Source organism: Puccinia triticina, chromosome 3A, assembly GCF_026914185.1.
Source record: "Puccinia triticina chromosome 3A, complete sequence".
NCBI classification, from domain to species: Eukaryota; Fungi; Basidiomycota; class Pucciniomycetes; order Pucciniales; family Pucciniaceae; genus Puccinia; species Puccinia triticina.
In genome coordinates this window covers 1634614-1660388 of record NC_070560.1, presented here as the reverse complement: position 1 = coordinate 1660388, position 25775 = coordinate 1634614, and the positions used below count along the sequence as shown (strand labels likewise).

The 25775-nt window shown below is 44.8% G+C and overlaps 3 protein-coding genes across 3 annotated transcripts; all 3 read right to left on the bottom strand.

The window, feature by feature from the left end:
- Positions 1-723, bottom strand: PtA15_3A185 (uncharacterized protein; the record flags this gene model as incomplete). The annotated part of the gene is made up of 1 exon (XM_053167128.1): positions 1-723. The coding sequence occupies one exon, from the start codon at positions 721-723 to the stop codon at positions 1-3; it is 723 nt and encodes a 240-aa protein (XP_053018376.1).
- A 20162-nt stretch (positions 724-20885) lies between these two features.
- Positions 20886-24049, bottom strand: PtA15_3A184 (uncharacterized protein; the record flags this gene model as incomplete). Its single annotated transcript, XM_053167127.1, has 5 exons — positions 20886-22308; positions 22414-22523; positions 22590-23441; positions 23511-23804; positions 23876-24049. 5 exons carry the CDS (start codon positions 24047-24049, stop codon positions 20886-20888), a joined length of 2853 nt encoding a protein of 950 aa, XP_053018375.1.
- Positions 24050-24129: 80 nt separating this feature from the next.
- Positions 24130-24829, bottom strand: PtA15_3A183 (uncharacterized protein; the record flags this gene model as incomplete). Its single annotated transcript, XM_053167126.1, has 2 exons — positions 24130-24556; positions 24654-24829. 2 exons carry the CDS (start codon positions 24827-24829, stop codon positions 24130-24132), a joined length of 603 nt encoding a protein of 200 aa, XP_053018374.1.
- Positions 24830-25775: the final 946 nt, after the last annotated feature.

Here is a 25775-nt window from a genome sequence, read left to right as displayed (position 1 = left end):
TTAGACTTTTCCAGTTGCCTTTTTTATTTGCTCTGTCAAAATGTTGTGAAGTTTTTCTGTCTCTGGCTCCACTTGATTTTCATTTAACTTCAGCTTCTCATAGGCCGCTTCAAAAAATTGAAGACTAAAGCCTTGAAAAAGAGAATCAGCTGCATGATTTATTTCATCCAGCCGATTATATTTATTCAATTCAGGATTTTCAGGTAAAGCATTCAATTTATCCTTTTCAGGTATAACTTGCACAATTTTCTTGCCAAGCTCATGCCATTCATGAATAGTTGGAGAATCTTGAATTGATAGTCCATTCTCACCAAAGCTCTCTACAGCTGATTCAAGTGCATCCAATCTTGACAAGATTTCAGTACTGTAAGACATTGCTTCAAACTTCTTGGTAAAATTGCCACCTATTTTGTCTTCTTCCAGTAGGTCTCTTCCATAGTTTTCTGTAGAAAACTGTAACAACAAGTATGACAATCGCAGATAAAGTTCTTTTTCTTTAGATTTTGGAAGATCCCCAAGTCTTAGAAACAGCTGGGAAATGCCCCACAAGTTTTCCTTGACTTTCATTATCTTTGAATTCAATTCAAATGAACGTTTCTTGGGGGATTCATCTGTTGCTAATTTCTTCTCTAGGGTATCTATAAATTCTAAGTTTTGGTTCTGTTTCATTAATTCTGCAAAATCTTCCTTGATAACTTCAAATTTATTATCAGTTGTTCCCATGGTCAAAGCCTGCATCTCTTGATTGGTTTTTTGAAATCCATCATCAGCAAGGAAATGTAGCTTGAGTGAGTCATACTTGACTTGTCTTTTTAATTTTTCACCAATCACTTTGGTTCAAATAAAAGCAAACAAAAAACTGTATTGGTCAGTCATCAAAAACAAAACAAAAAAAGATAATAGATACATATCATAACTTCAGTCAAATTTTATCTTACCTTGCATTACATCACCAAAGTAGTGACCCTCCCACCCAAGAGCAGGAAATATGTCTTGCCTTGGAAATTTTAAATATTCATCCCCCAAAAAATACTTCTCTTGATACGGCCCAAAGAAATTATCAATCATGGCAATTTCAAGATTGTTTCCTCTTTGGAAGAAATCTCTATCCAAGTTTATTAAAGCCTCTGAATCACAAAACAAAAATTCAAGGGTTTCCCCCACAAATATCCAAAAATTTTAAAAAAAAATCAAGGGTTTCCCCTCTACAACTTCCAGAAAAAAAACATAAAGGGTTTTCCCTCTACAAATGCCAAAACAACAAAAAAACATAATTTTACAACAAAAAAAATACAACTATAACCTGCAACCAGCCACCTAACATCAGCAAGCTGATGCACCGTGGCCCACTGTCCATCCCTGTCTAGCAGGGTTAAAAAACAGTGAGAGGATGACCCCCAGCGCGCCGCATTGAAGGCATTATGCAAAGGGGGGCCAACGAGTTTAGCCCCTCAAACTGCGCAAGTGCAACAGCGGAGGGGGTGAGGACAAACCGCACGCTGGAAGTACAGCGGCAGAGGATGCCCTGGGGATTATCCAAACTCAAGGGCACCTCTTTTATACACGTTCCAGTTCCCCCAGCAAACTCGCATTGGCTTCCTCGACTTGGCCCTGCATGCCAAGTGCATATCCTTGGCGACGATGCCACCGCCACGCCGCTGATGCATCTTTGACCCGCGCGGCAGTAACTTCATATGGATGCAAACTACACACCCGGACGAATCGGGGAAAGCCGCGGCGCCATGCTCAGCTTGGCGTCACGGTGATAGGGGGCGGGGCGCCCAAGGCCAGGTGGCGTCAGGACCCACATCAGGTTGTTGTAAGCCACGCTGGGCGCCTTCGGGTCGCCCGTCCCGCAGGCCAACCCGTCGTGATGGTCGGGCAGGCGTCATTCCCTTGCGCTGCGGTGGCGCTGCCAACATGGGAGGTCCACATCAGGCACCCGCACACACCGGTCATCAAGTGGATACATAACCCACTCAATGACTGGCACACACCGGTCATTGAGTGGGTCTCAGCCCGCTCGATGACCGGCACACACCGGTCATCAAGCGGATACATAACCCACTCGATGACCGGCACACACCGGTCATCAAGCGGATACATAACCCACTCGGTGACTGGCACACACCGGTCATCGAGTGGATACATAACCCACTCGATGACCGGCACACGCCAGTCATTGAGTGGCTCTCAGCCCGCTCAATGACCGGCACACACCGGTCATCAAGTGGATACACAACCCACTCGATGACCGGCACACACCGGTCATTGAGTGGATATATCCCACTCTTACTGAGTCCCTATGCATTCTCAACCTATAGAGGATCATAATTTGAAAATGATTCTATATCTCAAAAATTATCTTATGAATCTAAAGCATTATCCACTTTTAGAAATCAATTTTGATAAAGATCACAGCTAAATAATTGAATCTTTCTGAATAAAATGTTGATTGTTCCCCTTTGGGTATATCCTTGTCTTGTCCTTTTTTGATTTTCTGTGATCTTTAGTGTTGATTAATTAACCATTTGATCAATTTTTGATTGTCCCTCTTTTTGGATGTACCTTTTGCTCATTCCAAATTACAAAAAAATTGATTTTTCCAGCCAAGTTTGGGAACTATTTGGTCAATTTTCTCCCTGCATGTTTCAAAGCTGCACTGCTTAACTCCTGAGCCAAACCCATGAATCATCATGAGCAGATTTGAGCTCAAAACAACACTCTGTAGTGGGTGTGTGATCTTGCCAAGCAAGGCCATGACAGCCCTTGGCATGAGTTGATTATGTGCTACAACGGTGGGCTGTTAAATTTACACATAGCTGTAGCATATCATAAAATATCAAAAACAATAGTTAGCTAAACGTAGCCTTGAGGGATAAATGACTACCCCTGAAAACAGCAGTTACAGGCTGGCTTTTGCAAATGCAGCCTGAAACACATTGTTAAAGTATTGTAAATTATTGAAAAATTTATGATTTTTTATTTATTTTATAACAGGGAAATTAAAATGAGATATAAGGGGTAACCTGCAGGATTATTAGTAAAATGACTGCTAACACATATAAATTTGTTGTTACACACCCACACAGACTCATAGTCCAAAACTTTCAGGAATTCTTCAATGTTGCATATTATTTGAGCTGATAAACTATTTGCAATGGTGTTTCACCAGAGAATGAAATATAAGGGGTGTGCAAAGGGCTTGGTAGGAAAATGGCCGCAAACTGTATCACTTTTTGCATAAGAAACCAAACAAGATGGGGAATTTTTTTTGATCAATTTTGGAGATTCCAGAAGTAATTCTTGGTTTTCCGGTGGTTTTTCCAATTGTATACCAGTGCAGCAAAACAACCATTTCTCTTGAGACCCTGCAGCGGCGCAGCCGCCTTGGCCTCTAGTAATCTTGCAAATTTATCACATTTTTCTTGTACATGTGATAAACTGTTAGAAAGATTGAATTTTGAAGCTTGAAGAGTTTTTTGTAAACAGGAATGTTCATTTGGTAATCAAGTGCTTTGTCAGTTTCAAATGAGCCAATCTTTTTTAGCAGAATTTCCAGTCTCTTGAGCAAATAAATTCCGGTTGTTTCTGCTGATGACTCTGCTAGTTTTGAAACCCCTTTCAAATTCAGGAAATCTTGGTAAGAAACAGATTTTTCTGAACCAGATAGGATTTGGTGCATGGGAGAAGCAAAATAATCAGAGTATACTAGCTTAGGAATATCTCCTTTACAAGACCACTGATATATATCTGATTTTCTACCACCTAATTTAATGACTTCATTTTCAAAATGAGGTAAGATCAGATCTTGAATGTGAATAAGTTCTTGAAAATTTTCCAAAAGATTACTAGTCCCTAGATTCTTTTCTTCTGTCTGGCTTGTCAAAACATCCCTTATGGCACTTGCTACATAATACCTCAATTTCTTTACATCATCAATTAATTTGAAAATTTTCACTGTAAAGCATCAATTATTAATGTCAATTTCCACTGAAAATTTACTCTGTGGTCATTGGGACTTAGAAGAATTCCCTGTATCTCAATACAATAGTGACTTACATGATGTATACTGGTAACCAAAAAATTATACTGTGTTTGAGTTTCTATTTCTCACCTCAATAGCATCATTATAAGCTACAATCCCGTAATTAATTGAGGTTCAGTATCATTTTTACCCAGAAAATGATCTAGAAAATGGTTAAAATTACCTGCAAGCTCTTCCTGAAATTTATTGGAATTGAAACGCTCTATGAAGTAGGTGGTGTGGTGAGTGGCTGGATATTTCATTCATTCAAAGAGGGAGGGATTTCTTACCTATATCTGTTGATCCTAAAATCTTTGTCATGACTTCTTTTACATAATTGGGTATTTCCTCAGCAACCTTCATTCCAATTTGATGTTTCACTATCAATCAAAAAAGCACATGGCCAATCCAATGGTAAAAATCAAATTTGTTTGCATGGGGTGTATAAGGATGATTCTATTCTAATTGATGCATATATGACTTACTTGCTTGGTAAAGTGTTCCGGTATTCTCAAGGTGTTTAACATCAAGATCTTCAGTGCAAGAAATGATCAGTTCTTCAAAACAATTCTGTGTGGTAATAATCAAACTGATGAGCAGAAGAGAGAGAAAAATACCTTTAATTCCTTCTGAAATAAGCTTGGGAATAACACCCCCTTTGAAAGTTGTGATGAGGTAAGTGTGAAGAAAATGTTTCTAAACAATATTGATTTTAGGTGACTTACTCAAATTATTTTGCTTGAGAGCTTCATTTTTTATGTCAGATGCAATACCTTTTCTCACCTCAGGATTTTTGATTCCTTTCACAATTTCTCCTGTGGATAAGCAATACTAAATTTCAATTTCCAGAGAAAAATCAAATGGGGTGGAGAAGAAAAATATTTCCACCCACGATGAATCTTCATGAATGGCTTACCTGATTCTCTTTCTACCGTTGGAAGTAACATTAATGATGCAAGATGTTGCTCAGCTTGCTTATAAAACCTAGCATTCACCTCTTTTTTATCAGGCTTATGTAAATCATTCACAATCATGTTTAGTTGACTTTCCAAGAAATCCATGTTGTAAGCTTTTATAGTTAAGAAATGGCAATATTTCACAAAAAAAAAATAATATCAGAATAAATAATATTAATCAAAGTAACAAAGTAGTAAATACCTTGGCTTAAATTTAAGCCCCACTTGTGTTGGGAATTCAAATTTTCTGTGAAGTATGGTATTAGTTATAATGTGTTTTGCAGTATCATTCTGTGATATGGATGGATTTGTGACTCACCAATTTCTGATTCTTTCTGAGACTGAGGCCATTTATTAGCTAATCCTTTATATTTGCGTTGAACTTCAATGGGTTGAGTCAATTCCCCTTCAAAAGTTACATGAAGTGGCTCCCTTGCTGAGGACTCCACTCCAGAGGCAACTGTAATTTTTTTTGTTTGAGAAAAGTGGAAAATACACGCTTTTCAGCCCTGTGATCTCTGGAGGGAATGCAGCTAGCTATAATACCCACCTGTATTGACTGAACTTTCAGCAGGAATCTCTCTAAAAGATGGCAAGCCGTGAGTTTCCTTTAAGCAGAATAGAGCTAGTAAAACCGTTTGGTGCAATTTAAAGAAAGCAGCCATTGTGGATGGTGATCAAGCAGTATAACATTTTATTTGAAAGGTAGCAACGTGTGGGTGAATGATTTCTTGAAAGTGGGATGAATTCTGGATCCTTGAGCCAAAAGGAGGGCTTTTGTAGACACAACCTTGGCCTAAAAGCTGAAGAACTGGGGTCAACCTGCCTACTCATTGTGTATGCACATGCCTGGAGGCAAGTATAACAGTAAGTCAAATGTGAAAATATGTTTCACATCAATTATCTGCCAATGACACATGTACAGTGGGTGAGCCATTATTTTTGGTGCAGGGTAAATACTAAAAACAAGTGACAACCAGGTACACCTGAGTTTCACCAGGGATGCATGTGGCCAGTCACCCAGCTCACAGTCTATTGTTGGTCAAGGATCAACACCGCCATTACCCCTTCACCTCACCAAAACACCTCAGAAACAATAGCTTGGAAGCATGGGCGACCCCAACCACCCTTTGGATCAAGGCTCCCAATTGCACCAACAACTATCACCGCAATACTCACTTGGACAGGAGCTGTAAAGAGAAAAAAAGGAATAATGTTTCTCCTTGGCCCTCAAAAACATCAAAATGGGGTGCCGAAAATATTAGCGCACCCACTGTACAAATAATAGGGGGGTTCACAATTGAAATTTACAAAACTTTGGGACACATTTTAAGGTGTTTATGAACATTTTTTTAAAAAATTGGTGAACTGCACTGATTGATCAGTATCACCTGCTGCTGTGCATTTTCCCAAAAATTCAAAATTTTGTTCATAAAGGCCTTAGATTTGGCTCCAAAGTTTAGTAAAATTCAATCGTGAACCCCCCTAATATATATGCTGCTGTCACAAGCAACCCTGGCCAGCCTGTTAAAACAAGTCAATGCAGAGCAACTCTGCCAGATCTTATTGCGGCTTTACTGATGAGGCAGGGTTTGCTTGACCAACTGCGGCACTGATCATAGAGGAAGCGGACACAGCTTGATCAAGATTAAATTAAAGGACAACTTAACACAGGCCTCACCTAAAGGACAACTTAACACAGGTCTCGCCAAAGGTAAGAAGGCTCTGCAATGCAGGTACTGCTTGTTGTTGCTTTGAAAGGTTCATCGCGATACACTCATGATGTGTCATTGGCCTATTTCGCCACGCAATGTACGGAAGCAATCATTAGTTAACACAGGTCTGGCCAAGGGAATGAGGTCCTGTGGTAGCAATGTATCCATAATCCACCACGTATTTGTAGCAGTTTTCTTACGGGGTGGGTGATTTTTGCCATGTATGACTTTGCATCAACCCCCCCATGCAAAGGGCACAGGATGTAAAAGTATACAAAATTGCGGGTGAATGTAATTTCACATACACATTGCCCAAAAGGGCCACATGTAAAGCCGCAACATGTAAAGCTCAAGGGGGAAAGCGCTGCGCTTCAAAAAGCGCAGCGCAGCGGTTTTGGTGGCCGCTGCGCTACCGCTTTTTGGGTCTGGCAAGAAGCGGGAACCCGCTACTTTCAGCGGTAGCGCAGCGGAACCATCGCTGCGCTACCGCTTTTTGACCTGGCCGCGTAGCGCTCCCCCGCTGCCAGCCAAAAAAGCGCAGCGCAGCGCAAAGCGCAGCTGTCTTGGTGACCGCTGCGCGGCGCTGAAAGGAGCGGCCTCGTCCGCTGCGCTACCGCTTTTTGGGTCGGGGAAAAAGCGGGCCCCCGCTATTTTCAGCGGTAGCGCAGCGGGACTGGCGCTGCGCTACCGCTTTTTGGGCTGACCGCGCAGCGGTTCCCCGCTGCGCTGCGCTAAAAGACTGCTTTTTTGTAGCGCAGCGCAGCGTTTCAGCCTTGTAAAGATGATGCTGTAAATCCGGCCCTGCGCCCCCGCATTTGGCAATTTTACATCCGGTGCATGCACAACCATGTTCAAAGCGGACGCAAATCCGCAGATTCAAACTAATGCATATAGATTTGCAAGGTTGTGAGAGAATTATAGGGTTAATCCCCTCACCAATACAGAAATTGCTCTCCTCCTGCATACACCACACACGCACAAACCACCGCCGTAGCCTTCTTGAACCAACCATTGACTTTGTGCAACTTCTTATCCTCCCCCATTGGATGCATCCGCGTAAATGGTGTGGCACTATCCCAAACCCGCTGGACTGGCAAGTAAGTATTTCTATTCCTTCATCCGGTCCCCTCCCAAATCCCCAGTTGACGTCTCTACTTTCTTTTTTCCTCCTCAGTCCTTTCCACCCACCAGCGCATCCACTTACACATACGTTCCTTCTTTATACCTCCTCATCATGACAAAGAATCAAAAGACCAAGAAACCCGCTTTGATCAAAGGAAAAGCTGAGGCCACCCCACCCATTCAACGGCCAATAGTGCCACTACCTGCCGACAAAATCAAGTTGCAGAACTGGGAAATACCCCACGGGATGGATCAAGATCACCAGACTTTCATCAACCACGATTGCATCCTCGACAAGCAAGGTTACCCAATCTACCCCAACCAACAAACCAAGTTCGTCCTCAAACCAGGAGACGAGATTACTAACTTTGGATTTGTTGGATACTGCAAGACGAACACGGTTTATTCTTGCGCAGAGGGTGCGTGAAAAGTGCGCCGCTACAAGTGCCTTGGGGTACTCCTTTGCGACAATGATGGATGTGATTACACCGGGCCTCCCCCCACCGGCCGCGGCAAAATCAAAGAACTCCTTGATGTGTAAGTTATTCTTTCCACTTCTATCCACTAAATCCGCCCTGGTAACTAGCCTACTTTCCAATTCTGTCTCTCAGAAAACTACCGTGCGAAGGAAGTGCTGGTGAATGCCTGGGGAACGTTTACTGGAAGCCCTGTGAGGGCACATGCATCCGCTTTGACACCCACAAAGAGACGGGCTGGAGTCTCATGCAACATCATGGTTATCACGAACACCCCTGGCCAACTGCAAAGAAGGCGGATCCCCTTGCATGAGCAGAGTTTTCTGAGGAGGTCAAGAAGAACCCTAAGGCAAGCACCCTGGAATTGAAGGTAACCTCTTTCCCTCATTCCCCATTGGTCCGTGATGACTATATTAATTAATTAATTAATTTGGACAGGTTGGCGCCCCCAATCCTGAAAACAACAATCAGCCCTTTACCAGTGTTGTGGACATACACAAATCATTTGGTAATTCCGACCGACTCCGCTACCTCCGCTGGGAAGTCCTGCGTGAGTTGAATCTTGGCCCCGAGAATAAGGGCTCAGGCATGAGCGACAAGTTCCTCCTGCAAATGCTTGAGTGGGATCGGTGAGCATCTTCTTTTTGTTTTCTTTCTTCTCTGTCACCCATTGAAGAGTTTTTTTTTTTGATTCTGCAGTTTGGTATTTTCAGCAAGGGAATGCACATCATCTCATCATCTTTCCGCGGCGGTAACAATCACTTCACCTTCCAGACCCAGTGGATTGCTGAAAGACTGCTAGCTCGTTTGGAAGAAGGCAATCAGCTTTACAGTGGCGGCCTCCTATCAGACGTTGTAAAGCTCAAAAGTGTTCCTGAGAACCTTTTGCTGAGTGCGGAAAGGGATGAATGAGGTTACCTCTGCCTTTCCTGGGTCACTAGACACTAAAACAAGCCCCCCAATCTACGATTGGAAGGTTTAATGTAGTGATAGTGGAGGTGTATCAAAAGATAGCCTACTTTGAGCAGGTGGCTTAAGGGGTATGGTGATGTAGCTGATGTGTAAGTGTTGTAATGAGGTTGTAATTTGTATGTAGTTGTTATGTAATAAGGGTAAAACCACAATATAGTGGGGCTAATACTGTTGAGTGAGCAAGTGTTGTACTGTTATGGGGTAAGCTGAGTGCAAGTAGTTTGCTGAGAGAAATTACAACTGGGGGGAGGAGAGCCTCCTTAAATAGAAAAGAGTGAGTGATTTCAGCTCCAGGGGAACAAGAGAATGAGGGGTTTTAGCTGCCCTGAAGACTACAATGAGGTATTTTGGCTGGTGGTTTACAGGTCACGTGAGGTCATGATGTCATATGAGGGAATTTAGCTAGTGAGAAATAGGAGGTGAGATGTTTTAGCTGGCCTGGCCTGTCAAATGATGTCATCTGCAAGCTGCATGAGGGGTTTTTGCTATCTTGACACCTGCATGATGTCATCTGTCAACTGTCAGACTGCAGCCCCTATTACACTAGTCTGCATGCACCTGCATAAGACTGCATCAAGTGTGCATCACACTGCATGACACTGCATGACATGTGCAAAGCACAATGAAATGAGTGCAGCTGATGAGGTAAAGTATATGTAAAGGGTAGACAAGCTGTCAGGGTGGTCCATGTAACGGATTACATGTCCTGGGTAAGTGTGGTTCATGTAACGGATTACATGACCTGAGTATGGTGTTTTTTGTGTCTGTAACTGAATGATGGTGTCTTGAAGGGGTTGTAACTTGTGATCCAGGGGGGTTTGAGGTGTTTTGTCCATGGCGTCCTGTGTAGTTTTGGCCGTAGAATCCAGTGGTGCCGCCATATTGGTTGATTTGAGAGTGTACATGTGAGAAAAAAGGAAATTTTGAAATGGGCTAGATGGGCAACCATAAAGCATACCACAAGGTAACCTATTGGTTCTTCAAGAATGGGTACCTTCTCACAACATCCATGTATTGCAGCCAAATCAACAGATGAATTCCGGTTCAACTGAGCTGGATCAGAGGTCTTACCGAAAAATATTATCAAACTCATTTCTCTACACTCTTCAAACAATTCCTCATCCCTTCAATTCTCCAGGACAAGCGGGACCAACTCTTACAAAGCGTGGTTGACTTCTCAAGCGCCCAACGAAACGGATTCATTGCCGCTGTGGTGAGCCTAATCAAAACCTTATTACATCACTCAGACACTCACCAGGAAGGAATCACCGCCAAACGCCCTCTAGAAATCACTCTGGTACATGTAATCCACGCCCACAGACACTTCATAATAGCCTAGAAACATCTCTACAAGGCGCCTCAACTTCTCAGTATTCACTTTCATGGATGGCCCTCCACAATGGGTAATAAAATATGTACAAAATCAGGTTCAAAGTGGGAGAAAGTCCACCATCAAACAGAGCCAGACTATTAGGAAGGACCCTGAGTGTTCACTAGAATTAACTCCTCTATATTCCAGCAAGGCGTAACTCTTTCTCAGATGCATGGCGGCTGATGCGCCATGGTTATTGTTTTCCTCTTATGTCATCCCAAGCCATGTAGTAGATGCCTTGTTGTTTTTTTGCCTTGTCACCTTGTTGGAGGCTTTTTGTACCCTGTTCCCATCTTTCTCTTCGTCTCAGAACCACCTGTTGTCCCCTCACTATAAATGTAGAGCCTTTTGGCCCATTCTGTTTGTCCCCCATCAGATTGTCACTTTGCATCCCTGGTCACAGAATAAGAATTACATAGCCTATTTTACCACATATTTTACAGTATATTTTCCCCCTTGATTTCGTCTAGAAAGCACTATTCTCAATACTTCATCAGCCACACTTTTCTTTAAGAGTCCATACTCTTATTCTTGTCCCATATTACTCTCCCAACCTGAGAGGCAGCTTTTCACGCACTCATCCCTCTCTAAGCTCTATTCCCCCAAAGAGTAGTTCCACAAGTGGTGTCCCAACAGTGGCCTGAAGATCTTTAGATTTATAGTCTCGTCATTTCTAGGCTAAATAAATACATTAGTTAAAAATTACTCTAAAAATTCTATTGATCTTAGTAGAAAAATTACTCTTACTCTTAGTTTAAAATCTTTTCAAACAAAATTCCGACCTAGAATTCTTCTGAAATACCTTTAAACTCGACACACCCAAGTCTTTCTACCTTAAATAACTATATCATCAACTTAGTAGACTCTAGAAACTTAACCGTAGAAATACCGCAAGAAATGCCTAACGCCGGCAGACGAAGCTCTTTCTCCGGACCGTACCCTAGGTTCCATTTATCTAATATGGAAATTCCGCCGTTTGGAGGAAATACTAGACAAGCAAATGTTGGATTAGCGCCTGCGCCGATGGACGTTGGATTGTCGGTTCCGCCGGGGAACGCTGGATCGTCAGTTACGCCGAGGAACGTCGGAGCTATGCCAATAGTAAATAGCGGGCTTACATTTTCATCAAATCAAGCGCCCTCAGTGCCATTTAATCCTGGACCAATGAGAAATACTAGCCCTTCGACCACAGGAAGCGCAGCGTTGGATCCACTCCTAGGAAATAACTTTTTAAACAGTCAATACCGCCCTGCGCCGCAATACGTAAACCAGACTCGCCAATCAGGCGCAGCAGCTCAAATTACCCCACATTTCTTACAAACTAGCATTCAGCTCCCCGCCTATAACCCAGAACCATTTGGAAGGAAACCAGTTAAAATCAAAGCTGGCGCCAAAGGACTTATCTTTGATGGTACAAACATGGACATTGGAGATTTTATTAAGCGCCTGGAATATGCGGCTAGATTGGATGGCGCCCAAGGATCTGATATTGCTCTACAAATTATATTCTTCTTGGAAGGGGAATCTTTAATAAAAGAAGTACAGGAAATGGCGGAGCGGGAAAGACACGACTGGGAAAAACTCAAGCTTAAATTAGTTCAACGTTGGGGAAAAATGCTTCCGCTTCTGCAGTACACAAGGAATGATTTGGACAAACTTATTTCAACCACGATGGCGAAGGGAATCAAAACCCAGAAGGAGTTCCAGGATTTCAGTATCCAGCTAGAAAACTTAGTAGCCTACTTAGTACGCTGTCGACACATGGTTAGCGCGGAAGAAATCAGGCACTCGGTTCTAAATTGCTTATCTTTTCCTATCCGGATCGCCGTAAACCGCGAACTCATAAGAGATAACCACATGGAAATGGCCTTGGATGGATCTCACATTCTTCCGCCGTATAACACTATCTTGGACTATATTAATAGAGAACTTAGGACTATGGCTATTTTAAACGACGAAAACATTCAGAAAGAAATTCAAACAATTCAGCCACCGGCGCAGAAAGCTCAACCAAAAGATAATGCTATGGATCAACTTACTAAAAGCCTCTCTAGCTGGAATGTACAAAAGCAGCCTTCTCCATTTGTGTCGTCAAGTCACGTTCCTTATAAACCCGCCCAACTAGACCGGTCCCCATCTAGCTATAAATGTAATTACTGTCACATGATTGGACATACCATCCACAGGTGCAATCAAGTTAACTTGGACGAAATCAACGGATTAGTAAAGAAGGAAGGAAGCAATGTTATTTTACCAGACGGAACTCAAATACCTTATGATAGAACCAGGCCTTTTAAAACCGTAGTTGACACTTATCACCAAAGCAGAGGACAAACAGCGGGAGTTATCAACCTACCGCCAGGAACGCATACGGGAAAAAAGGAAGATAGCGCACCAGAAGTCCAGACCTCTTTTGGAAAGCTTGAGGAGGTTGAATATGCGGAGGAAGACACTTTCGACTGCGACATTGGAAAGAGAACCAGAAGTGGTGCAGAATATCCTGAAGGGTCAGACAATTCGAAAGCAAAAAAAGTCAGAAACACAAAGGAAGAGCTCATGGACGTCGACGACGAGAGGATCTTAGAGATTGCTCGACAGGATGATTATGACCCAGTTCCTCTTCCTGCATCTTCAAGAAAAGAAAACCCCGCACCAAAGAAGGTTAAAATCCTCACGCCTCAGGACTCTACCAGCGCGCCAACAAAGGAGAAACCTGCCCGCAAAACCTATGTGGAAAGACCATTAGCTACGCAGTTCCCCGACACAGAAGAGAAGTTGGTCTCACAAATGTTAAATGAGAAAATTCAACTCACCATTGGAGAAGTTTTCGCCATATCTAACGGCGCCGTGGATGCATTCAAAAAGAAGATTAGTCCTAAAAGAGTTCCTATAGATCAACCTAAGACAACCAACGCTGTCGACGTCAACTCTGAAGACGAAGAGGAGGAAGCGCAAGATAGCGGTCCAGCGCATTACGCTTGCCCCTTAGGATATGTTGCTGTCACCATTAATGGGAAGCAAATTCAGGCGCTCTTAGACAACGGTTCTCAAGTTAATCTTTTACCTAGGGATCTAGCGGGGAAAATGGGGCTTATAATTACTCAAAAACCTATGAAACTGCGCGGTATTGGCGGACACAAGAGTGACATTCTGGGAATTGCGGAAAATGTACCGGTTAAAGTAGGAAATATTACGAAAGAAGTGCATTTCTGGGTCTCTTCTGCGGAGGTACAGCCTATACTAGGAAAACCATGGTTGATAGACGTCTCAGCTACTATTCAATTCAAGGACAGCGGTGTGGAATCCCTCTCAATAAATAAAAATGGTCAGACTTACCTGGTTCCAATTTTAAACCCATCAAACCAAAAATACGAGACCACTTTTCCTGTCAATTCCGCCACAACTTCGAGTCATTTTTTAGCTTCTGGCACCTTCCAGAAGTAGGTGATTGGAAGGTGCCCAAATATAGTGTAGAAGAAAAGTTAGTGTTTGCGGCAAAATATAAATCAACGTCAAAAAAAATCAAGCCAGTAAATCAGTTCATGCCGCAGAACATAAACTCACCCTTATGTAGTCCTCCTTTATCTAGAGATCCTTATGTAACACCTTTAACTCCTCACCCGCCTAATTTTACCCCTACTTGGAAAATCACAGAAGACCGCCTTAAAGTCATTAATTTCGGTCCACCCGGGTGGCTCAAACCTGAAGAACTTAAATTATTCAAACATATCATCGTAATGCGGCAGGGAGGACTTGCTTTTCGGGAGGAAGAGAGAGGACTTCTCAAACACACTTACGGGAAACCTTACATCATTCCCGTCATCGCCCACGAACCTTGGCAGCAGCGACCTATTCCAATTCCTGCCGCAATTAAAGATCAATTCATAGAGTTAGTACGGGAGCGCATCCAAACAGGTCTTTATGAGCAGTCTTATTCCTCTTACTCTAGCCCGGTCTTTTGCGTCAAAAAACAAGATGGAAGGCTCAGGATTGTCCACGACTTACAAAAACTCAATAAAGTAACAATTAAGGACTCTGGAATACCGCCTTCACCGGAAGAATTAATTGAATCTTTTACCGGGAGAGCTTGCTACGGTCTGGGAGATATAATGGGAGGCTACGATGAAAGAGAGTTATCATTAGAATCTAGGCCATTAACCACCTTTGAAACTCCTCTGGGACGATTTCAGCTTACCAGATTACCACAAGGAGCAACCAATTCTGTCGCCGTATACCAGGCGCAAATGATGTGGATTCTACAAGACGAAATTCCTCAAAATGTCGGTATATTCATTGATGATGGCGGTATAAAAGGTCCTGTTTCAGATTACAATCAAGAAACTTTGGCAGAAAACCCTGGCATCAGGAAATTTATCTGGGAGTACGCCGTCACTCTGGAGCGGATCTTATTTAGAATAGAAGAAGCTGGACTCACAATTTCCGGAAAGAAATTTGCCTGCTGCGTCCCCGCGTTGGATCTTGTGGGTCACGTTGTGTGCAGGGAGGGCAGAAAAATTTCGAAAAAACAGCTAAATAAAATTGAAACATGGCCGGTACCAAAAAATGCAACGGAAGTTCGAGGTTTTCTAGGAGTCTGCGTCTATGTCAGGATGTTTATTAAAGGACTTTCAGAGCTTGCCGCACCGCTTAGAAAATTGACCAGAAAAGACGCGGAATGGAACTGGAAAAAGGAGTGCCAGGATGCGTTTGATCTTTTGAAACGGATAGTAGGTTATGATATAACTCTAAAAAAATTGGACTACTCTGAAGGAGCAGGAAAAATAAAATTAGCGGTGGATTCTAGCTACATTGCGGCAGGAGCAGTACTCACTCAAGAAGATAACCAGAAAGACAGGCCAGTCTTATACGAATCCGTGGTTTTTTCGCCGGTGGAATCCAGATATTCTCAATCAAAACTGGAGCTCTGTGGCGTCGCAAAAATCCTAAAAAAATTACAAACTCAGCTTTGGGGCCAGCAATTCGACCTCTTAGTGGACGCTAAAAGCCTTATAGAAATGATTAACTCACCTGATCTTCCAAATGCTCCCATGACTCGTTGGGTGGCTTTTATTCAATTATTCTCTTATAATTTGGTTCACGTCCCTGGGAAAACTTTCACTATGCCCGACGGATTATCTAGAAGACCGCCAGACGATGATGAAGGAGAGCAGCCCAGTTTTGACGAAGATGAGAAATGGATTAAGCCTCATCCCGGTTTTGGCGTCAAAGAAGTTAACACTTTAAATTTGGGGGTGGAGCGCGGTCAATTTCAGCAAGAAGGAATTTGGGGCAAGCTTCAAGAATATTTGCTCACTCTAAATAGGCCAACAGATACCTCTGACGCGGATTGGAAAGTAATAAAGCATAAATCTGCCGGCTTCATGGTCTCTGACGGCAAACTTAAAAAGAGAAATAAACCTTTCCCGCAACTAGTTATCAGCAATCCAAAATACCAGGAACACATTCTGGAGGCGCTTCACGAACAACTTGGCCATAGAGGAGTGGAAGAAACTTACAAACGGACTAAGCTTAGGTTTTGGTGGCCGCACATGAAAAGAAAAGTCAAGAGTTGGGTCCAGTCCTGCGACGCCTGTCAGAAGAGAAGCCCCTTGAAACCTTTGGAACATAAGCACGCAACAGGGAAATCTACCATTTTTGGGCGCGTCAGTATGGATACAGTACATATTAAAGCGGGAAAGTGGAAATATCTAGTGATTGCAAGAGATGATCTCTCCGGATGGGTCGAAGCTGTGGGATTGGAAACTCTTAAAGCTGAAAAGATTGCGCAGTGGTTTACGGACGAATGGATTTTCAGATATGGCGCACCTCACACAGTTGTAGTCGACGGCGGGGCGGAATTTGGGAAGGAACTTCAGGATTGCTTAAAGCAGAAAGGATCCATTGTAAAAGTCACTACGCCATATTATCCGGAAGCAAACGGGATGGTAGAAAGAGGTCATCAGCCCATTAAAGATACCTTGGTTAAACTGGCTGGGACGGACGGAAAGAAATGGCGCAGCTACTTACCTCTTGTCCTTTTTGCGGATAGAGTTTCTACGAAGAGAACCACTGGTTATACGCCTTATGAACTCATGTTTGGCCAACCGGCGGTTTTACCAATTGACCTCGAACTGGAAACTTTCTTAGGGACTGATTGGGAGTCAGTAAAATCAACCGCAGACCTTCTCTTTGCCAGAGTTCGCCAACTGGAGAGGAGAGAATCAATTTTGCAAGAAGCCTACAAGAACATGAAGGACTCCAGGGAAAATTCTGTCGAATATTGGAATCAAAAGAAACCAGACAGAGGACCGCTTACGCCGGGATCCCTAGTTCTTGTGTACAATAAATCCCTAGAAAGTCAGTGGGGAAAGCTCTTTGAAAACCGCTGGAATGGGCCGTACCGCATAAAATCACAAGAAAAAAGTGGCTCATATACTTTAGAAGAACTCGACGGTCAAGAACTCAAGCGCAGGTATGCGGCGCCGCATGTGAAGCTGTTCCATTCAAGAAAACTCTGATTTTATTCTGGCTTTGTTGCCTTTTTTGGGAAAGATTAAATTTTCTATGGCTATTCACATTTCAGACAGTTAGATCTATAAGGGCTTTCAAGATTTTTTAAAAAAAAAAAAAAAAAAAAAAAAAAGAAAAAGAAGTGGGGGACTGGTGTTGCCGATAGGAAGCATAAATTAGTAAAATAAAGGAGTAAATTTCAGTGAAAAATAAAAAAATTAGGGGCTTACTTAGTAGGCCATTTGAATCTCAAAGCTACCATTTATCAGCGCCTCAAGTTCGCGCTCAACATGGCGGAATTCCAGGACCACCGGACGACTGCCGCGGGCACGGCCATTTCGACGAGCTCTTCTAGTTGGTTGATTGTGTTGGAATTGCGTTCTGGCGACAAGGAGGCGGAGGCGTTGCCGAAAAACATGAAGTTGCGGGAGTTCAACAACCCGAGTGACATAGGAGGCTGCTACATGTACTCCAGCAATGAAATCTTCGTCGTCGGAGTGGATTAAGATAGGATAATTTTGTGAACCAAGGGGATAATTATTTACTAAAGATAAGGGAGTATTGGTTTCGCCATAACCACTGCGCGCGTTTGTTTGGGAGTTTGGATCCCAGGCACCATCAATAGGCGATTCAGGAATAAAAGACATGGTCAACAGGAGAAAGAGGCGAAGTGGTTGTGTTGGCTTAGCAAGGAATGATAGTAATGAGGAGTTAGTGGATTGGATTTTGCCATCATTTCAATCCCCTTTATATAGCTTTGGGTGCTCTCCTTTTGCTCGGAAGGATCTGAGGACTTCGAACTTTTGTCTAGTGGGAACAAGACCATTGGCTTAGATCTCTGCGACCACGCCGGACTACAAGCTTCTGTCTAGCTAGTAACATGATCCTTGGCCTACATCTCTGCGACCACGCCGACTTCGAGCTCTTGGCGGGTCAGTAACAATAACATCGGCATAAATTAAAGAAAGCAAGTTTCCGGCCTAGGCCGGGCCAAACTCGAATAAACAAACGTACAAGACAAGTTTCCGGCCTAGGCCAGGCCAAACTCGAATCAACAAACGTACAAGACAAGTTTCCGGCCTAGGCCGGTCCAAAAACAAAAACAACAAGCATAGCTTGCACAACTGGGACTGGAAATGGTTCTTGAGGCGATAGCGGTAGCACCATCTTCAGTTCAAAGGTGGCCTTGCTAACAACGCGGCGCACAATACCATCTAGAAGCTAGACCGGAGACGAATTGCGTGGTGCTTGTTGTTTGAGGGGTTTGACCGACCAGCGCACTCCCCAGTTTCTTTCCCCCTTTTCGCGAGAGCTTTCTTACCACGACACACTTACATCTCGCCAACCTATTTGGATAAACATTTTCGTGATCAACTCAATACAGCACCTTCAAAATGAGTGAACATTCTAAAGTCCCTGCAAATCAGTCAGCAGAAACCTCCTTAGCACATTTCTGGCCCATCTACCTCTTTAATATCGCGCCGGGAACGTCCGCCGCAGACATCACGGAAGCCTTGAAAGAGCATGGAGCTATAAGAGAGTCTTTTACGCCACACGTCGGATCTGGGATGGAGTTATTTGCGCTGGTTGTGTTCACAAGTCGGGAGGGAGCTAATAAAGCTATTGGAGCTCTTGATGGCGCGAAAGCCGACGGATTGCTATTGGAAGCGCGAGCAACGACAAAGGAGGAGCGCCAAGGTCTGGAACTTCTAGCGCGGATGACATAAACAGCCCTGGAGACGAAACTAAGGATAGCTACGCCGCAAGGATCACACCAATTTGGGGGTGGTTTCTCCACCCATTTCCACTAAAAATTCTTGTTACAATTTTCCTTTATTTCTTCATCTAGATATACCTTTTCATCGTCACATTATTTCCTGGAAAATTACTATAAAATCAAATAAGAAAAACAGCATAAAAATCACTAAAGGAATATAAATCAACCAAATCTTATTTCTGCCTCACTTGTTCATAGCTTTTCTATTCTTCAAACTCATCTCAATTTTTTTACGCTAGAAGGAAAATCAAACATACAAAAAAAATCTGCACAAAAACCAATCAAACTTGCCACGTCACAGCCTTCTTTTGCCTTGCCCTATTTTCTTTTTCTATTCTTCGTCACGCCTCACTCAAGGTTGGATGATGGGGACATCATCTAATTTGGGGGTGGATGTGGTGAGCCTAATCAAAACCTTATTACATCACTCAGACACTCACCAGGAAGGAATCACCGCCAAACGCCCTCTAGAAATCACTCTGGTACATGTAATCCACGCCCACAGACACTTCATAATAGCCTAGAAACATCTCTACAAGGCGCCTCAACTTCTCAGTATTCACTTTCATGGATGGCCCTCCACAATGGGTAATAAAATATGTACAAAATCAGGTTCAAAGTGGGAGAAAGTCCACCATCAAACAGAGCCAGACTATTAGGAAGGACCCTGAGTGTTCACTAGAATTAACTCCTCTATATTCCAGCAAGGCGTAACTCTTTCTCAGATGCATGGCGGCTGATGCGCCATGGTTATTGTTTTCCTCTTATGTCATCCCAAGCCATGTAGTAGATGCCTTGTTGTTTTTTTGCCTTGTCACCTTGTTGGAGGCTTTTTGTACCCTGTTCCCATCTTTCTCTTCGTCTCAGAACCACCTGTTGTCCCCTCACTATAAATGTAGAGCCTTTTGGCCCATTCTGTTTGTCCCCCATCAGATTGTCACTTTGCATCCCTGGTCACAGAATAAGAATTACATAGCCTATTTTACCACATATTTTACAGTATATTTTCCCCCTTGATTTCGTCTAGAAAGCACTATTCTCAATACTTCATCAGCCACACTTTTCTTTAAGAGTCCATACTCTTATTCTTGTCCCATATTACTCTCCCAACCTGAGAGGCAGCTTTTCACGCACTCATCCCTCTCTAAGCTCTATTCCCCCAAAGAGTAGTTCCACACCGCATGCAAGGAGGTCTTCAACATCAGTGACAAAGCCGCCATATGTTACCTGAAGGGTTGCCATCATCATTTCCAGCACTACATGCAAACCTCCATACCTCCTCGGGGGAAATTTGGGCGGTTTATGGTTTTTTTTTTTTTTTTTTTTTTTTTCAACTGCTCAGCCTTTTTTTTTCAACTACTCAGGATGTGTCACTGCTCAGCATGTTGAGCCATTTTTTTCCCCTTTTATTTTCTTAAAATTTTCAGTGCTGTTCTTTCCATGTCACTGCTCAGCATGCTCAGCCACTTTTTTTTTCTTTTGTTTTTTTTGTGAAACTGCCCAGCCTGAGTTTTTTTTCTAAATACTCAGTCTAAATACTCAGCACATCTTACTGACTCAGCAATGACATTTGGTAATTTTTTTGAGCCACTCAGCGCTTTGTTGAACTTGTCATTTTACTCCTCATCTTTAGTAACAACACTTATTCAAGAGCAAGAATGGAAAAGGGTAAAAGAATAATTATTTACAACTATGGACAAGGTATAGGTACAATAGGTACAAGAGTAAGAATGAAAAGGGGTAAAAAAATAAGTAATAAGAACAGTTCAAGGGAAAATATATCTTACAAGAGGAAGAATGTTACAAAATTATGTACAACTAAGAGAATTTCTCTGTTTTGGATGCAAGAGTCTCATTGCCTTTATTGTATGTAGTGGGGAGTAGAATTGGTGCCGGTGGTGTTGATTGTGCGGACCATGCGGCTGGAGGAGGCGGGGCGCTGGAGGCTGCTGCCACCGTCATGGGACAGGCGGATGAGGCGGAGGCAAGGCTGAAGGCGATGGAAGGGCAGAAGACGATGAGGGAACCGGTAAACCAGGAACGGCCGAAGGGGCCGAAGAGATGGCCCGTGCATGGATGGAAGCAGTGAGTGCACGGGCCGCAGTCGATGGAACAGCTGCTCCATCTGATGGAGCGGCAGCTGTTGTCACTGCTGCAGTCGTTGAACGCACAGGGGCTTGAGGGGCTTGAGGGACGGCTGGGGCTTGAGGAATGGGTGGAGGTTGAGGAGCGGGTGGGGCTTGAGGAGCGGGTGGAGCTTGAGGAGCGGGTGGAGCTTGAGGAGCGGGTGGAGCTTTAGGAGCGGATGGAGCTTGAGGAGCGGACGGAGCTTGAGGAGCGGGTGGAGCTTGAGGAGCGGGTGGAGCTTGAGGAGCGGGTGGAGCTTGAGGAGCGGGTGGAGCTTGAGGAGCGGGTGGACCTTGAGGAGCGGGTGGAGCTGAAGGAGGGGAAGCTTGGTGAACGGATCGAGCTTGATGAACGGATCGAGCTTGATGAACGGATCGAGCTTGGAGAACGGATGGAGCTTGAGGGACAGGTGAGGCTTGATTGGCAAACAGCTGAGGGTCAATTTGATGGTTGACTGCCTCCCCGAGAAAGTCGGCTAGTATTGCATTCATGAAAGAGACGTCAGCAAAGCGGACTTTTTTGCTGACACCACTATTTTTTCGAGGGATCGCGACAACGGGGCGGATTATCTTGAGATTAGAGACTGCGTTGGATAGATCATCCAGGATGGGATCTACAGGAACAGCTCGAGTGGGGGAAGAGGGTGGAGAAGGAACCTTGAAGTCGTACGCGGGGCATGACTTCTGAGACTTACAAGCGCTTCTGATCGCGGTGTACTGAGGTGGTTTCGAACTGAGCTGAGGTGGCTTCAAACTGACAAAGCTGAAAGTTGGTTGGTCGGGCTGGGTTGATACCGGTAAAGGGGTCTGGGTCGATACCGGTAAAGGGGTCGAGGCCTGGAATATGGATCCCCCGGGTTTGGAACCACAAAGGTTACTGGAGAGGTTTGATTTAGGTGGTGGTGGTGGCGGCCTTGGTGGCGACGCATCCGGCATGAAAGGGTTATTTCTTGTGGGCTGCATAGTCGATGGTTTGAAATTGGCGGTGGGGAATGATGATTGGCCAAATCGAGTCAGAGGAGGGGGCGGAATGTTAGGCGGCAGGAGCGGCGGCTTTTCCTGGGTAGACTGACCGTATTTAGGTGGCGGGGGCAGTAGCGTTTGCTGGATGTTAAATGGGCAAGAAGACTGAGCGAATCCGCCAAATTGAGTGGGTGGGGGCGGCGGCGCGTTTTCCTGGGCGCCCGATTGGATATTCTTCAGGGAACCGTGCATGGGCGGCGGGAGCGGCAGTTTTTGCGGACCGGGCAACTGGCTGTTGTGTTGACTGTTGTGTTGACTGGGCGGTGGAGGTGGTGGTTTTTGCTGGCTGCCGGAAGGGCAAGAGAAGTTGAAAGATGACTCAGTCTGACTTGCAGACGGGGTTTTTTCCACATTTTGCAATTGGTTCTTCCAATAGTCGGAATAGTCGAATGGCTTTGGGCCACTTGGGACCCCTAGCTTGGGCCCGTTAACTTTTGGAGTATAAGTCTAAGCAGAGATCACGTGAGTTAGAATCACAAACATGTCGAGATCATACTGATCATACTAACTTACATGATCTATAAAGCTCTGTGGAGCATAATCAAAATGTGTCGATGGCGGCTTATGTTCAAAGGTTGGAGTAAGGATTGACCGCGAGGTGTTGGGCTGAGAGGTTATGGGGGCCAAGGACGGTTGTGGATATTGGTAGTTTGGCTGGGACAAGTACTGCGGCTGAGAGAAGTACTGGGGCAGATTTGAGTGCTGTGCCTGAGTTGGGTGCTGTGGCTGAGTCGGTTTATGTGGCTGAAAGGTCGAGTGCTGCGAGTGTGAGGTTGACTGGGAGGCTGAAGAAGAAGGTCTAGACAGATAGGAGGTTGATGTATTAGGCTGGGAAGTTGAGCTAGAGATATATGCGGAGTCATATCCGTACGACGGAGCTTGGGTATTGGGTTGAGATGAGTAATGAGAGGAAGATGAGAGGTGTGAGCCGCTGAGAGTTTCAGTCATACTAGTCGGACAAAAGGGGATTGATGCGGGAGTAAAACGGTATTCAGAGGTATCTTGATCCCGATGATCGTGATCAAGCCCTGGAGCAGCATACATTTGATTTCCGCCGTGAAGTCGAACATACCGCCTGCGTTTGGGACATGGGTTGTAGGGATTGAAAGGGGGTGTTGGGGGTTGCTCTGGTTGTTCGCGATCGGGAGGCAGCTGCAAAAAAGGCGAGACCTTTGGGCGAGCATATGAGTTTGGATCGTGGCGTCCCTCTTCAGCGTAGGTCAGCTCATCGAGAGCAGGGGCCGAGGGTGATGGCGGTCGACGGCGAGAACGGGTATGATATCGATATCCATCATCATCAGAAAATCCGTCAGATTCGATTTCTATGACACGAGTGCGAGTACGCCTCTTGGGTGGCTTTGTCGCCTGGAAGAAAACAATATCATCAGTTAATGCTATAACGTAATTTGATAAAGAGAAAAAGGGTTTGCTTACCCCTTTGACGGCAAGGGCCAACTTGAGTCGTGGCCTGACTGGGGACTTGATGGGTTTTTTCGCGCGGTTCCTTCCAGCGGGTGCAGTCTTAGCCGGCGGCTGACGTTTTGCAGTGCGCCGGTCATCCGAGTCGGACTGAGAGAAGTGAGAGGTTTTCGAGTCTTCGGATTGAGAGGCATCGTCAGACTGGGAAGCATCTTGTGACGGTGAATCTTGCTGTGACGGCGAATCTTGCTCTTCTTCACTATCCAAGGGGTCTTCATCGTGCCCGAGTTTTTGTTTGTATCTGGTGGGCTGCGATTTCGCAAACGTGACCTGGCGGCGTTTCTTTATTGGTGAAGGAATCCGATGTTGATTGCGAGAACGGGAGCGTCTTGGCGGCGGGGAAGCTGATCTCCTAGTAGATACTCGTTTTGGTGAGGGAGAGATTGTCGATTTTGCTTGAGCTTTCCGGTTTGATCGCCTTGCTGGTGATCGGCCACGACCGGGTGAAAGGCCACGATATGGCTCAGGAGAGGGCGAGGGCGATGCGCGAGCATCCCGCTTGGAAGATTTTGATGGGGTTCGAGTCACAGTAGCTGTTGAGCGGCCACGACCGGGGCTACGGCTACGATGTTGCTTAGGAGATGGTGAGGCCGATGCCGCCCTGCGCTTGGAAGATCTTGATGGGGTTCTGGCCGGTGATCGGGCCACAGGAATTCTGACAGGTGATTGGGCTGCAGTTCTGGCAGATCGAGCTGCAGTTCTGACAGGCGATCGGGCTGCAGTTCTGACAGATCGGGCTGCAGTTCTGACAGGCGATCGGGCGGAGGTCGGCACAGGTAATCCGGCCGCGGTTCTTGCCGGTGATTGAGCGGTTGTCTTGACTGATCGGACAGATCTTGCCCGTGGCGGGGACGGCGTTTCGGGTATTCTTGATCTTGAGGCTGTGGGGCGATGACCTGGTGATGGAGGAAGTTTTGGTGGTGAGGGGGAAGGCGCCGGTTCCGAAAACTCCTCGGCCGATGAGAGCGGTGAAGTAGGTGGACCCGGCGTGCTGCGAAGTCCTGTAATTTACAATGTGTAGGCTTAGCATCTTTCATGAGGAGAGTGTGATCGGTGAGGTCGGTGAGAACTATGAACTTACTGAGTATCGTCAAGTACTCGTGAGCCAAGTCACGCAACTCATTGTTAACCTTGATTTTGGTGGGGATGTAGGCCTGTGAATCGACAGCGGTGATAAAACCGACAAGGTCGGCTCTATAGTTTGCCTTGTCGTAAGGCTTGAAATCGGTGGATGCCGTTTGAATCGGCTGCCGTTTGGCTTTAGGGTTGGTCATGGAGGACGACTAGGGATAACTCGGGGGCGGATTGGGAATAACTATTGAAGTCGATACATAACAGGCAGGATGATAATTACAGAGAGCGAGACTGGATGGAGTTTGGGCCTGGGGACCTACCGGGTGATCAGGATGATTGAGGACCCCGACTGTCGACAACCTGCTGAGTTGGTCAAGGCCTTGTTTGGTGGCGCCTCCATCTGCCGTATGGATACGTACTGTCAAGCTTGGTTCATAACAGCAAGCTTTGCGGACTTACCGGCCAATTTCCGCGGCACTCGGTTCTCGACCTTCTGAACATGTACAAGCTACGACCATCAAGCTTTTGGCTTAACGGCTGACCATCAAGCTTTTGGCTTAACGGCTTTCGGCTTAACGACGCTTTCGCCGGCAACGCTTCTGGACTCGACCTTTCCTTTTTGGTAAGCTTCCTTTTACTTTTTGTACCTTCCTTTTCTTTCTCATTTCATCCAATGGCCGTGTGGAAAATCAACCTTAGCCCTTTGAGATCGGAAGATATCCGAGCAGGAAGATCATCACGCAGATCACACGTCATAGCAGGTCATGTCGCCAGCCGAGGCCAGCCAGCTTAATTACATAATATTTAAGTTTGTTTCTTTGTGATCGGCCAGATCACACGTGGACGACCATCAAGCTTTTGGCTTAACGGCTTTCGGCTTAACGACGCTTTCGCCGGCAACGCTTCTGGACTCGACCTTTCCTTTTTGGTAAGCTTCCTTTTACTTTTACCTTCCTTTTCTTTCTCATGTTCTGTTTATCTTGATGTCTTCGCCCGCCGCCCAGCCGATTTCCTTCAAGTTTCATCCAATGGCCGTGTGGAAAATCAACCTTAGCCCTTTGAGATCGGAAGATATCCGAGCAGGAAGATCATCACGATGCTTTAATTACATAAATATTTAAGTTTTTTTCTTTGTGATCGGCCAGA